The sequence below is a fragment of the Pezoporus flaviventris genome, unplaced genomic scaffold (assembly GCF_033815535.1).
Source record: "Pezoporus flaviventris isolate CSIRO_AGI_PZ_B2104156 unplaced genomic scaffold, CSIRO_AGI_Pfla_v1 ptg000096l, whole genome shotgun sequence".
NCBI lineage: Eukaryota > Metazoa > Chordata > Aves > Psittaciformes > Psittacidae > Pezoporus > Pezoporus flaviventris.
Window position 1 is genome coordinate 4,638,855 of NW_026892644.1, and position 15,482 is coordinate 4,654,336.

At 39.7% G+C, this 15,482-nt stretch overlaps 2 protein-coding genes across 6 annotated transcripts in view; one reads left to right on the forward strand and one right to left on the reverse strand.

The window, feature by feature from the left end:
* Positions 1–789, reverse strand: part of SCYL2 (SCY1 like pseudokinase 2) — a 34,179-nt gene extending 33,390 nt beyond the window's left edge. For both annotated transcript variants that reach the window (XM_061476397.1, XM_061476394.1), the window contains exon 1: positions 611–789. The gene's annotated coding sequence lies outside the window, so the exon portion shown is untranslated. The remainder of the gene's footprint in view (positions 1–610) is intronic.
* DEPDC4 (DEP domain containing 4) lies at positions 92–14,237 on the forward strand. Of its 4 annotated transcripts, none has more exons than XM_061476400.1 (9): positions 92–391; positions 1,897–2,323; positions 2,848–3,002; positions 3,508–3,694; positions 5,803–6,029; positions 8,807–8,949; positions 9,184–9,309; positions 10,727–10,805; positions 13,186–14,237. In XM_061476400.1, the coding sequence occupies exons 2-9, from the start codon at positions 2,052–2,054 to the stop codon at positions 13,398–13,400; spliced, it is 1,404 nt and encodes a 467-aa protein (XP_061332384.1). In that variant the 5' UTR covers positions 92–391; positions 1,897–2,051; the 3' UTR covers positions 13,401–14,237. The 4 variants fall into 4 exon arrangements, with proteins under 4 accessions (XP_061332384.1, XP_061332385.1, XP_061332383.1 ...); XM_061476401.1 differs by lacking the exon at positions 92–391 and adding an exon at positions 612–977; XM_061476399.1 differs by lacking the exon at positions 92–391 and adding an exon at positions 766–977 and having other exon boundaries at positions 3,577–3,694.
* Positions 14,238–15,482: the final 1,245 nt, after the last annotated feature.

Here is a 15,482-nt window from a genome sequence, read left to right on the forward strand (position 1 = left end):
GTGCACGGTGTAGCTGCCCTCACTGTAAACCACCTTCACAATTTTTCTTATAATTTTGGTACTGAGATGCAACTGAAACACCACCAGAAATGAGATCCACGCAGGGAGATCTGCCTGGCGCTTGCTGACAGGTGGAACCTAACCTAAACGCTGCACAAACCCCTGGACTCTAGGAGAGTCTCTAGACCAAGTATTTACTGTTATTTTCAGCGAGACCAGACTCTCGCCGCTTCTCCGAGACCCCACCGCCAGCGGCGCGCAGGAGCTCCCGTCCTCCCTGCTGCCAAAGGGCCGGTGGCTATCCTCGCAGATCCGCGGGGCAGCCGAATGGATCCTGCCTGAGGCAGGCGGCAGCCAGAGGCAGACGGCGGTGAGCGGTGTCTGCGTGCAGGTGATCCACCAGCTCGGGCGCCTCAACAGTCCCCTTCAGGCCCCGCTCACGCAACGATCGCGCCTCCAGAGCGGCCCCTTCCCCTCCACCACCCTGCGCCGCGCCCCCGGGACCCGAGGCCACCGCCCCGCGCCCCTGTGGGCCCTGCCCGCCTCGCACACCACCACTAGGCCACAAGAAGCCTCTCCTGCCCCGAGGCGCGGGGGCCAGGCCACTTACCTAAGCCCGCGGGAAGCTGCCGCTCAGCGCCCGGCTGTCTGTCGCCCTGTGGCCCCGACGCGCCGCCTGTCACGCCGGCTCCGTCTCTCGCTCCGATCCCTACTCGGCCCCGTCCCGCTCCAGCTACTCCATAGCGACAGCCACAGCGCCGGGGAGGCGGGCGGCCGGAGCACGCTCACTTCCGCCCCGAAGGGGCGGTGCTGGGGCGGTGGCCAGAGGAGGTGGAGAAGTGTGGGAAGTGATGCACTCGCCCGGCTTCCGCGGGCGGTACTAGCCGATGTTATGGCGGTTTATTTGACTCCGCGGTTCAGGAGGCTCCGCAGTCAGAGCGAGTTGGAGGCGCGGCGGGGGAGCGGCCGGCGGCGAGGTAGGGGAAGACTTACGGCCGCCCCCCTGCTGCTGCGGCGGCTGCTTCTGCAGCGTGCGCGGGGCTGGCGGCGGCTCCGGGGGAGCGGAGCGGAGCGGAGCGGGGCGGGCCGGGCTCTGAGGGTCCTGTGCGTGTTCGCCCGTTGGACTGGGGCCTCGGGCTGCGGGTGCCGTGGGAGGGGCCATTGGCCCGAGGAGAAGGCGCAGGTGTAGCGGTCAGAGGAGGCTGTATTCCAACGAGTCGTGGTGGGCGGGAACGCCGCTGCTAGGGGTGTGGCTGACCGTCGGAGCGACAGGTTGGGGGCAGAGAGGTTTATTAAATACAATACATTGCAAATCTTGGTTTGTCGTGTGCCAAGCTGAGAGGGATGTATGGAAGAGAAACTGGGGGCTGGAGGAGCATCTCCCCTAGGGGAGGTTCGGAGAGCTGGGGCGGCTTAGTCTGGATGGGAGAAGGCTCAGGGGGGTTCTCATCAATGCCTTACCTTTGGAGATGCACAAAACTTCTCTTGACATGGTCCTGGGTGACCAGCTCCGAGTGCCCTCCGAGTGATCAGGGGAGGTTAGACCAGGTGGAACCCAGAGGTCCCTGCACGCCTCAGCCGTTCTGTGCTTCTGTAATGAGTTAATGCGTATGTGTACATACATGCCACAAGTGAGGTAACAACAAAAAATCCCCTTACTCGCCTGTTTTTACTGTCTTTTTGTTATCTTCTGTTGACTCTACCCTTGTGTGAGTGAGTCAGCTTACAACAAGGACTGATTCATGACCTATTTCTCTTTCTTTGAAAATTAAGCTGATTTCTGAAGAATTTTTCAACATACATATACAAATAATCTCACAGAGTAAAAAAGTTTATTTTACTGTTAAAGTAAAGCTTTATAAACATCTGTAAAAATTTCATATACTTATTTTGCAGATCGTGATGGTCCTTTTCAAGCAACTCAGCTGTGGAATAGTATTATTCATGCTCTTCATAGTCAGGTAGAAATCAAAAGACGTAGGCAACATCTGAGAACATACAAAAACTGTTTCACTGGCTCCAATGCCGTTGATGTGGTACTGAGTCATCTTATGCAAAGCATGTACCTAAGCTGCAATGATATTTCTCGGTTGAAGGGAGTCCGTGTATGCCAAGCGTTGATGGATCACAAGGTGTTTGAGCCGGTTGGAGCAAAGCTTTACTTATTCAAGAATGAGAAAGAAACAGAGTTTGAAGACACAAACACTAGTCTCTATAAATTTGTAAATAGTAGTCTTACTCCTCTTCTTCCGAGAAAGAATAAAGACAATGAGAGCTTGTCTCCTGAGCAAATCTGTAAACAGAAGATGAAAAGACGTTCCAAGTGAGTTACTCTGAACTATTTTCATTTTTTTTTTTTTTAACTTGGTATGGGTTAACTGTAGATGAAGTTTTGTCTGCCTAACCTAGGGGTTGGAGGCTTTTGAGAAATGCATGCCAGTTTTGAGAAATGGCATGCCTAAATCATGGATGCTACCTGATATTTGTTGGTAGTGTTACATTGTTTTGATCTGCACTTTGTTATTTAGAAGATAGAGTCTGGCACAGTAGCATAAGCCTAGGAATCATTTTGCTTTGCAGTCAGTTGTGCTGAAATCTGAGAGTTGTCATGACTGAGCTACTTGCTGGAAGCTGGTAAAAGAAATGGAACTAATAAACAGCATTTGGAACCAATATCCTTGACCTTTGCACAAGGCAGATGTGGATGATTGTTTTTCTAGCAGCAGGATAGACCCCAGATACAATGACACCCTGAAGTCCTGATTTGACAGCAGTTTAGGTAGTGACAGAAAGATAAATGTGTCCTGATCATGTTTGTTATACTTTTGATTTATTCCCTCCCCCAAGCAGAACGAAGAGTGAAACAACAGTTTCAAGCCCCTTAGCATTAGAAGTGGCTGATAAAAAGAGGGTAGAGGAGCTTCTTAAATCAATAAATGTTCATACATCTTTACCTCCAAAGATCATGGTTAGTGAAGCAACTCATCTGCTTTCAAAAAGAGGTGAGGATTGAATTTTTCTTTTTAAAACTTTTTTATTCTTCACTGTATCTACTTGGAATGAGTAGTTCATTTCTGTTAAACACTGCCCCTCATAGTCCTGAATTTAACATGTCGGTAATGACAAAATAGCTAAATGAGTGCTAAATGGATAAATGTTTGTAGTAAGTAAACTGATAGAAACAAAACAAGATTGAGGTTTTGCAGTATGGTGCTATTGTATTTATGCAAATATCACTTCAGAAGGAAATAAGTTTTAAGTACATATGTATTGTAGAATTCTTGTGCTATTCACTTGTCTCCTACGTATTGCTAAGTAGAGTAGGTTATTACTAATTCTAACATGATGGGGAAGAAAGATGTTCCCTTTAAAGCTCCTTTCTTGGCATTCCTATTTTGTTCCCTTCTTGAACACTTGAAACATTCTTGAGCAAGTAAAAGCAAAGGTTAATCTTTTACATAAGATCTTACTTCCGAGGGTGTTTTGTTTGTTTGTTTATGGTAACAGTAATAGAAGATGTCTGGAAACAGCAAACCCTGCTACGACTGCTGCAGTTAATTGACATTCCATTCCTAGAAGATATCTTGATGTCTTCAGTGAAGACAAAACCAGACTGTTTTGGCAAAGAAGAAGATCTGATTATCTCAAATACTTTCCTGGACAGAGAGATTGCAAGTAGCTTAAGGTTGCCTGAGTAAGTTATACATCTATAAAATGGATTTCTTAGTAAATACTTTATTTTACTATTCAAAGATTTATTTTAAGTACACATCGTTACACTTTATGCTTGTAGGCAGAGGTGGCATTAATGAACTTTCCTTTGTTGACTTCAGATGTGGTAATCAAATTCACAAAAAGTGAATTGTAAAGATTTATTCTGAGGCCTCTTGTTTGTCACAGTTCCTCCTGGTGGTGCTGTAAAGACTAAAATGTCAATAAGGCATTCATTGTCAACAGCATGAAAAGGAGAAGCTAAGCTGTAGCATTGAAGAATGCTTATACAATGAGAATACAAAGGGGAAAATATGCATGTCTCAGAGCTCTTTTCCTTAAATGTTCTTTTATTTTTGTAGTGTTCCTGTTGATTGCACTTGGGCTGATCTCTATCTTAACATGTTCTTTTAATGAATATGTTAAGGCATGTCTCTGCATTTGTATATGACTTACTAATGCTTATTTCTGACAAATCAATACGATCTATTTGTGAGATTGAGGTCAATCTGTGTACCTAAAAAGACTTTTTTTATAGTTTTAATGTATTCTTTTTTTAGGGAGAAAACACTAATATTTTTACAAATGTACATAGTTTTATATAAGCTAACGAAACTTCTGGTTCCAAACTAGGTTTATTGCTGGATAGCATCTTAACTCCATGGGTTTTTCCTCCAAGAGTGCATTAATGAACACTGGTTTTGTGCTTTATACTTACATTGTACTTGATTTGGGGGTGATTGATGGGCTTATGTCTCTCAAAATATCTCATGTGGTTCTTATTCTGTATTATTCTGTTTTAAGTGTATATAACATTACGTCTTTGATAATATATCGGGTGATTGTTAAGAAAATTAAATGCTTACTTCATTATTTACAATTACTTAACTGGGGAGTAGAGTAGCATCTTTGTAGGCAGCATATTATTTAGGATTAGATGATAGCATGTCTGAGCAATGGAAATTTCCAGGTATGAAGAACAGCCACCAGTATTACAAGTAGTTGTAGGATTAATTGTCCCCAATATGAAGGTGAAGGATTATGCCTAACTTTCTGCCTTCAGTTTTCAAATGGTGTCTTGTTAAGCTTGAAATAATCAAATACCTGCTCTCATTGCAGATACTTAAAAACTGTAATCAAATCCTGCTTGCAGTGATTGCACAACTCATGGGATCATAACTAAAGGGAGTTCAGGATCCCATTTCTACTTTATTGTATTACCCCATTTATGCATCCAAGTGTTTATACAATCCTTGGCCCTGCAGTTTGAACAAAAGTTCCTGTTTATTTACTTATACAGCAGAAGGATCCATTTTTTTTTTCTTCTCTCCATAATAAAAATGAGATTCTGTGGATCTTAAATAATATTTGCATCTTCTCACAAGCTATGGTTCAGTTCAAATTATTTTATATCCAGAGAGCCAGATGAAATTAATTGTCCCTATGCCCCCCACAGTTCTATAATTGTAGATTTATTCTGTACAAAATGGTTGAGTTAGTGACTTTCCTCTGACCTTCCTCTTTGAAAAAGTAGATATCTACCTGAATTTTAGATTCTCCTTATGTTTTCTCTCTCTAGTTAAGTTGTACAGGTAAAAAAAATGCTTAAGAAAACTCATGCCTTTGTAGTATGTCATGTAATAAACTGCTTCCACAGTCTTCTGAGGTTTAAACTATTTTTATTTTTTCTCTGTTTTCTATTCTGTAAATATTCAGTCCCTTGGTTTTCCACCCTGGTTATCCCTGATGGGTTTTTGTTGTGTTTGGTTTAAAATACTAGATGAATCAGGCAAGTATCCTGGGGTCAGTGACAGTCTGGCATGATTGCAGCTTGTTCTGATCTGGACATACCTCAGCCATACCATCTGTAGCATTAGAAAACCATGGAAGTTGCTTATTTTGAGTAGGTCCTTGAACTACTGTGGCGAAATAAGTTACATAAACTGCTTAATAAGCACCAAGTTTAATGCTGTGGTTCAAATATGTGACTATACCTCTGTGATTATTTCTATCTAATTTTCTTTAAAGGGTTAAATAAGAATAGGCAGAGCATTTTAAAGTAAGGACTAAAACTAACTTTTCCTTCTACAGGCTTGACAAATGGCTCTATGCTGCAATTGAATGCTTGGAGTATTTCCCAGACCAATTTATAGTGATGGTTAGTCAGCAGTTACCTCAAAGCACTAACAAACCCTGCAGTCTGAATACATACAAGAAGATTCTTTTTGACACTATAATAAAGTACTATAGTCAAAAGAAAGACTCCCTTCTTGACACTCAGGATCTCAATATTCATTCAGGAATTATAGAACTTATAGGTAAGAGCAACCTGGAACAAAAAATGTAAGTGAAAGCTACATAAAGGATGTAACTTGCTAAGCATTAATTGACTAAATCATAACACCATTTGCAATGCTGTTGCAGATGCACTTTAATTTCTAGGTTGGAAGGGAACACTTGAGGTTGCTAATCAGAACCTCTGCTCAAGGCAAAGGACAAATTTTGAGGTTAGAGCGAGTTGCTTACGTACAGCTGAATTTTGAAAATCTGCAAGGATAGAGATTCATTAACCTCTGTGGGTAACTTGTTTCAATATATAACTGCTCTCATTGTGAACATTTCTTACCACTAGTCACAATTTCTCTTAGTGTTACTTCTGACTAATAACAATACTTCATGGAAATGATTTTACTTTTTTCTTGTTAAGCAGCATAAGGTTTTGTAAGTTGTGTACTTAAGACTTTTTTAGTAATACGCATTATTTAAAATTATAAAAGGGGCTGTTGAGATTATGATTCAGGCTGTGATTTCCCTCACCATTACTCCCAATCCTCCCTACATATGCTCACAAGTAAAACAGAAAGGTTTAATTTAAATATAAATTTAAGATTAATCCTACTCTAAATAACCCTGTTACTTCTTCAGGTCTGTAGGGTTTATGGAGTGTTATTAAATGTGTCAGTTTTTAGAGAACTATGGCAGTTTACTAGCATAGGAGCAGAGTTGGCCTGTGTAAAAATTGGAGCAGAGGGATAGATCCTGTGGCCGAAACTTCACAAAAATATGAAAGGCAATATATTTATCAGTAGTATTTTGCTAAACAGAAAAATAAACTAGAAGTCATGAAAAGGAAACTCTTGCAAAATTGCATAACCCATCCTCAAGAAAAGAATACCAGTTTGAAATAACTGACTTAAAACAGAAGTAACTTATGCTAAATGTTTACTTAAATTTAAGCGCTTTAAATTAAAAAGCACTTTAAATGAAAAACCGATACAAACCAATTTTATAGAATACATAGAGAATCAAACCAGCCAAATCTGTAGCAAGGGTAAAGACAGTTTCATAATTCTGATAAATAATGCTTTCATTGCCTGTAAGTCTTTTCTTTATTAAGTACCTGCTTGATCTAAACTGTATGACCTGTGAATGTCCAGGTCTATTCTGCTTTGTTACTTTTGCTTTAATTTTGTCATCTTTCCAACTTGGGTAGGACTATCTCACAAGCAGTTTCTAATGCCTTACTTCTTTTTGATGAAGTGGTAAGTATAACTTTACCATTAGGAAGTGATTTTATGTTTTAATAGTTAATAGTTTAATTAGTTTGTTTTCTGGGGTCCTCAGCTGTGGTCTAGTTCATACTAGATCACTGTTAGGAGATTGTGATTAACTATTTTCCAACCATTTTTCCATCTCAGTGCTATGGAATATATTATGGTTGTTAGTGCCTAACAACTTGGATTCTACTAATAATTATCAAGTAGAATCCAGTGCAGTTAACCTTACTTTGATGAAGTACCATTGTTCTGACTCTAGTGTAAGAGAGAGTTTGAGCTAGCTATAAACGTCTGCATATATAAAACACTTCAAAATTAATTTGAGAAGTGCTGCAGGTAGCTAAAGTGCCACTTCATTTTGTCATCAATGTATATATGGTTATAATTGTATTTTCCTCAGTTGTTGAACAGTTTGATTTCAAATGGCTGATAATACTATCATCTGTTATGAAAGCAAGTGTGTTGTGCTTGTCTTTAAAATAAACAGATCTAGAATACTTATGCTAAAGATGAATGCAGTTGGTTAAATGAGTCCATTGGGCTTACTGAACTTCCACACCGAGAGGGTCTTTTAAAGCAACTCAGTGAAGCTTTTATCAGACCAGGGAAACTCTTGAGCTTTTCTCAAAGTGATTTTAACTTCCTGTCTTCACATCTATACTTTTTACCTGTCTTGATCATGTCTTCTGGCAGTTTCTTCCTGCTCTTTTGTTTGCCCTTCTTTTATAAAAGGCTCACTCACTCTTGATGTTCTTTTTAAACAAAAATGGTTTCAAATGCCCATTGGACACCCTTTAAAGTCCTGGATTATTTCTTATAACATAAAACCTCTGTCCCCAATAACAGGACAGAGACCAGAAAATCATGCGTATGTTCTATTCCTGTATCTGCACTCATCTTGCTCTTGCCTTAAGAAAGGTTCATGACTTTTCAGTACTTCTTCACTTTCAAAGTGAAGATAACTAGAATTATCTAAAGGGTGTTTTTATTGGAAGTTATTTCCACCTTACCACATTTCCTTGAGAAACTCCTAACCTAACGGCTTAAAAGGTGGGAAAGGTTGGGGTGGACCAACAAATCGACCTCTAACAGCAACCGCTCCTCCTCCCACCCCCAAAAAAATCCCAAACCAAAACAAAAAACCCAAACAAAACCCTCAAAACAACGAGCAAGTTAGAATTGTTCAGCTCACTAATTATTTGGAGATGGATCCTGGAATATAATATGAAGATATGTAAACAAAAACAGGTGCAAACACTGAAGTGATGATTGAAGTTGTACACAAAACATAGTAATGTCCTGTATATATTGTTTAAGCACATCTATTCCCTGACTAACTGTGGGACAAAGGCTGTAGGCTTACATTGATTAAATGCTTTATTAAGTGTTGTCTAAAGATTTTAGAAGTCACTGGGATAGCCTGTTGTGTTTGGAGAGAAACCCCTCCAAAAAACTGGATTAATATTGGATTTAAAATATGTATTCTTGACTCTGAAAATTAATAGTTTCACTGGATGCACTGTTTTACTCCACTGCAGAAAAAGGAAAAACAGATCAAGCTCTAGAGGCATCACAACTTTATTTAAAATTATTAGCACCAAATATCCGAGAAGAGCTACATAGACTCCTGACTTTCATAGCCATTGCGTCAGAATCTGATGGCTACAAATTACAGAAACAAGTAAGTATTTGTTATGTTTAGTGTGGGAAGTAATGTTTTCCCATAGGAAAACTAATTTTTACCACCCCCCCCCCCCCCAAGAGTTACAAGTATTCTGTTTATTGCCTTACAATGTGATTTGTTTTAAAACAAATATCAAAATGTTCCTCCCACTGATAGCATCCTGTTATACTTAGTCTTTGCTAACACACTGCAAGTGAACCTAATGCCAAATCTGAATGGTTCTTTTTCTAGTTTGAGAACAGATTGGTTATCATCAAGACTTTCACAAAGTTCATCTTACAAAGTAAGACATTGTCAAAACCACAGGCAGAACTGCTGACTGAGTTTCTGATGGACAGCCACACTGACCTCTTGAAGGTAGCATTTTCCTCACCTCATTAGTTTTGTCAGTTTAAATACCATGAAGTGCCATTTTGGAGATGACACGTCTGAGGAGCAGAGTTTAATATTCCCATTACAGTTTAATGGTACAGTCAAGCAGGGTGAGAAGGTATTCAAGCCATGGAGGACAGCTTTTTGAGAGTTTATAATCTCTTATATAAACTATCCTCTCCCTTTACTTTCTATTAAGAAAATATTTAAAGTATTAAGAAATTTTTATAGAGGCCTTTTGGTACAATATTTCTGATGGTGGCCTACTGATTTTTTTAGGTTTCATAGTGTCTTTCTCCTTTAGCAGTCAGCTGACATACCCGTACATGGGTGGTGTTTAAGGTGGCATGCTCTGGTGTCCTGGTGTACCTGTACAGCTTTGACAACTCTAACAGTTCCTTTGGAGTTTTCAAATTTTAACTTTTAAATTGAACGCAAAATTAAATGGTCTTTTTAACATAATTAGTTTTGTATATATGCAAGCATATCTTAGTCTCCTTTACATTCCATTGTTGTCACACATGTGAGAAGAGGCAACCTTCCCAGATCCTATATTGACCTTCTGAATTCAACCAGTGTGTAGAAGTTGTGATGCTTCTTTACTGTTTTGCTTAATTATGAAACACCTCATTAAAATATTAAACTAGATAGAGATGAACAATTAGATAAACAAGATAGAGATGAACTAGATGAATAATTAGCTGTTATAATATACCTGTAAAATGCTGCAGGCACTTACTGTCCAGTTACAAGTAAGTTTCACAGAAACATTGATCTGATTTCTGTAAAATATTCTTTTTAATTCTTACACATTTATTTCCATTCCTGACCTCAGCCAAAGACACATGGAAGATTTGTTTAATTAGCTCCAGTTTAGTTTGCAAGTATCAAGTGGTCAGTGTGAGTTTTGTATTTGTTACTATACAGCCAAAATAATTTGTTTGTTTCTTTGAGTTTTGTTTGCTATTGAGGGTTCTGACATGACTGCAGATGGAGCCAGATCTGGCAAATGAAGTGCCCACTGCTTCACAGCAGAATGGGTGGTACCTTGCTCTTTCACAGGGCAGTTGAGAGCATTGTGTATTTTATAAGCTGAAATAAGTTTAAGGTCTACACTACACTGTTTGCCATAGTTCAATGGAAAACACTGTCTAGAATATCCTGCTTCATATTTAATTGGTCAGAAATACCAGAAATAAGCACGTATTCTAGTAAAACTACGTGGTTTAGTGCAAATCTGTGAGAGACTTTGACCATGTACCTGAATAAATGTAAGCATTGAGTTCTGCAGCTAATTAAATAGTTGGGGTTCTTTTTAGTTGATCACCTGAAAGCTCTACATTCTTAAAATATAGAAGAATTGCTTTTGTAATTTTTTTTCTCTGTTGGGTTTTATTTTCAGACTCCTTTAACTCTTCTGGAGCTAACCAGTAGGAGACTTGAGAGTTTGCTAGAAGGACAAGATCCAGATACCAATTCAGGTAGATGATGTGATATGCATTTTTATATAACCCATTTTACAAAAATGAGTTTATCATCAGTTGACTATAATTCTGCATAGACTAGGTTCTTTTCCTTTATTAGAAATGAAGCATTAAAGTATTAGCAGCTAATTCACTAAATAACTAAATTATCTGCTATAAGCAAAATACTGATGTCTGAATATAGAGAACAAGAATTCCATTAACTGTCTAGTTTGAACACATTACAAATTCTTTTTACAAAATAATTACTTCTGGAAAGATCAGCATGAAATGTGCTTCCTGAAGTGACTTGCTTATAATTTGGTTTGTGAATTTGATGTGATTTTATATTTAGAAATAGCATTCTTATTTCTGACACAAGACCTAAAAATTCTCTTAGAGCCTCGGTAGTTCGAGGTTCTGATAGATGTCTTGAGCACAGACCTGGATTGTTTAGTGTTTTGAAGAACACTCTTCCTTTTCTGTGTAAGTACAAGAGTGTAAGACTTGGGGAAGGGTAGTGTAGCTTAAAAGGCAGGCATCCAACACTTGGCATGCATGTGGGATTAGTGTTTTCCAGCTCACTTCTTTTACAAGCTAACATTCCATCTGGCCTTGCTGTCAAAAATACCTTTCAGCGCTGTGATTAAAAAGGTTAGCTTAAATAATTGAATTTATCTCTGACTCCGTCTTCCTTTTGATTTCTGTATTGCCAGTGCATTATGTACTTAAACACTGAAGAGAAACCATTAGGGAACTGAATTACACTGCAAGTTACTGTGCTGTTGAATACTGTATTTAATATGGCAGCTGCCTGAGAAGTAATTTGGGTACAGAATCTGTTACCGTCCATGTTGAGTTTTTGAATATGCCAAAATTGCTTCCTGTTCAGTGTTCTGAGTATTAAGAAGCCCACAGAGATGAGCAACAGAGGAAGGAGTTGCCTGTCTGCAGAATTCTTGGAGTTTGTGATCTCCATCTGCCCATTGAACAGACAAGTGAAGTACAAACCCCATGCTGTATTCTCCCTACAAAGTTTTGGTGTTTCAATCTATAAATGTGTATAGATTCTATCTACTTGTTGAAGTAGCTAGTTTGATTTGACTGTAAGCTCTCCAGCATGGCACTTCCCTATTTTCCTGTGTGCCTCATATTCTGGTGACATTTTCCCTTTTCTCATGGAGGAGACAGGAGAAAAATCTTTCCTGGGAGCTGCTGAGCGTTCTCAGCTGGTGAACTTCTGAAGTGCAGGTGGGAGCAAGAGGGAAGGCTGTGGGACCCTGATAAAAAAGGGGGTCAGTCTAATGCAGGAGGGTAATCCTTAGATCTGCTGGAAATATAAAATACTAAAAAGAGGGAACTATGAGGTTGGCTTTAATCTAGTACCTACTTGAAACCGTTGGATTAAAGAATCCACCCTGAAGTTTTAAGAATTATTATCTTTGCCAGAAGTTTTTAAGCTTTTTCTTTTGAAAGCGCAATCTTGACCTGGCTTTACTAAAACGTAAAGTATTTCACATTTGGTGTTTGATAGACTTGGTGTAAAAGAAGGGAGGGACAAGTCTATGTGAAAATCTGGTAGCTCAGGTTATTACAACTCTTGATGTGAAGCCTCAAGAAGACAGTGGTGTACAGAAGGAAGAGTTTTTTTCCCCTTTAGGCAATTGTACTTGTTCAGCCAACTTGCTCCCTAACGCTTATAGGAGGAAAAAGTGTCTGGAGTAGCTGAATGCCAGTCTTTCCTTGGGCTAGAATTCACCTGCCTAATGACGGGGCTTTAGTCCTTGCAGGGCAGTACTCTACTGCATGGGTCCACAACCTTTTTATAGCTAGGTCGTGCTTGAGTTGCATATCTCTGAGTGTAGTTCTTTGCCCTCACCCTGAACCGTTGCCTGTTGCATCACCTCTGCTTCTGGTGCCCAAACCATGCTGAGCTGTCTGGTCACCTAGAAGTTCCTGAATTCTGTTCCTGATTTCAGAAACAACTGTTCCTCAAAAGTATTTATTCACTTGCATTATGTACTGGACCTTGCTGGATCTGGATTGATTCCTAAGGAATTGCTGGATCATGACAATTACAAGATGACATTCTTGTTGTGTAGCACGCTTCATTATGGTTTCCATTTGTAAAACCAGTATTAGTTTTTTTCTTGCAGGCCTGTTTGCAATATGGAAACACCTGTGATATTCCACTTATAACACTGCTTTTCAATTTTAGTTTTGCAGTTAATGTTTAGATGTTCATCCATGCTGAGTGAAGGGCTATGTTCCACATTGTAGAAAATTATAATTGCATCTGAACCACAATATCAGTATACTTACGTTTCTGATCATATTTTTTAATCAGGCTCTTACATAATCCATTAAACTTAATCTGAACCTGTGATTTCTCACAAAGGCTTCACCTTCTGTCAGCGTGTGACAACTAAAGAATACGAAGATCAAAACCAACAAACAAATCGGTATCTTCTTGCATTGGTTCAAGAGATGGACAGTGACCCTACTATTCCTTTGAAGCAGAAGAAGAAATTAGTTAAAGAATTCAAGAAATACCATTCTCTTGCCTATTGTGGTTGTAAAACTAAATGTGAATTTTGTGTTCCAAATGGCTAGATATCAACACAGCCTTTTTGGGTTTGTTTGTTTGGGTTTTTTTCATTTTAAAGGGGAGGATGCATATGAAAATGGTACAAACTGTTGTCTTACTTCATTGTGTTTTAAGTTACAGAAAACTACAACTATTGAAATCACTGTGCTGCTAAAAAGCATTAATTCTAAGGATTCTTTTTAAGCAAAATGTTCTTAATTATTTTAAAGTTAGTAATAATGGCACACTGCTTGTGCTGCTATGAGTTCAGACTTTGGTGCTTTTTTCCACGTGTCCTTAAGCCTATAGCTTTCTAGCTGAGCCATGTCTGCATTCTGAGTCATGCTTGGGTTGATAATCAAACTTTTTATTCTTTTCAATCTGCAGTTCATAATCTATTTTAATCTAATAATAAACTGTAGATTATGACTCTTATGAGTGTTGTAAAAGTGTACAAAGTGCACCAAAAAATGTTAGGAGCTTGTGGCAGGCAAGATTCATTAGGCAGAGGAGCTGTGTGTGTTGCAGTCAGTAATTACAGCCTGTTGCTCTTTCCTCATTTTGGCAGACTGAGCTGCCACTTATTTGGCAGTTACACAAACGCAAATGTAAAATTACATTTTTTAAAAAACTGAGAAATAATCTTGGTTTAGATCACTTGGGGTACTTAAGCCGCTTATTTTAATATCAAGATACTTTGATAGTGTCCAGTTATTTGTCATAAATACTTTGATAACATTAATGGTTCATAGGGCAAAGCTAGAAAGCGCGTTGGCCTGTTTACACATTGATGGTTAACTGTACATTGACAAGGAAATGTTGATTAAAATCATTAACTATGCAATATAATGTTATGGGGTTAAATTACTGTCCTGGGTTCAGCAGTAGCAGTCATTTTCCTCCTTCTTGGTAGCTGGTGCAGTGCAGTGTTTTGACTTTCGGCCTGGGAACAGAGCTGATAACGATGATGTTTTGGTTTGGCCAAGGACTTTGTGAGCCTCATGCTCTGCCAGGGAGGAGAGGAAGCCGGGAGGAAGCAGAGACAGGACACCTGACCCAAACTGACCAAAGAGGTATTCCATACCACAGCACGTCATGCCCAGGATGTAACTGGGAGTTACTCGGAAGGGCTGGGTGACTGCAGGGTTGGAGGAAGTATCGGTCAGAGCTTGGTCGAGCTGGGGGGGCGAGTTATCGGTTGGCTGGTGGTGAGGTGATGTATTCTCTTCCCTTGTTATTTCCTTTATCATTATTATCACTGGTGGTATCAGTAGTGATTTATGTTATACCTTGGTTACTAAACTGCTCTTATCTCAACCCATGGGAGTTGCATTCTTTTCGATTCTCCTCTCTGTCCCTCTGGGAGTAGGGGGAGGGCAAGAAGGGGGGGAAGTGAGTGAACGAGTTACCTGACTGGGTTTAACCACGACACTATTACTTTTTCCATCCTCATGACAGACATTTAATCACATGTTGGACATAGAAACTTAGAACTGAGATTGGAAGGTACCTCTGGTCTAGTCCCACAGCCCAGCTGAAAGTGGGGTCAATTAGTGCAGGTTGCTCAGGGCCTTTTCCAGTTCAGTTTAGAGTATCTCCAAGGATGGAGATGCCACAGCTGCTCAGGTGAGTCTGGTCCAGAAGTGCCTGGTTCAGTCTTCTTTACTCCCTCCCCTGAGCCTTCTTTTCTGAAGGCTAAACAGTCACAGCGCTCTCATCCTCTTCCCTGTATGACAGATGCTCCAATCTTTGTCATTTTCATGGCCCCTATGCTGGACTAACTCCACTATGACCATGACTTTTTTATTGTGAATATGCTTCTTTGGGTATCTATATCCTCAATTGTTCTTCAAACGTATGGGGAAGTTACCAGAATACCAAAGCTTTCTGAAAATAAGTGCTGACCAAGTTTCATCTTTCAGAGGTGAATGCCCCAATTACTAGATTACAGGGCCACAAGTTTTTTTTTGAGCCCTGTGATGGGAGGTTGGCCATTCTCCCAGAAAAGGAAGTGTGTACAGGTTATTGAAAATTGTAAACAGGAAAGTTTTCTGATTAAGTGCTTCCGGTGTCGAGTTGTGGGAAAGGGGGTTTTCAGTTTGGATTTT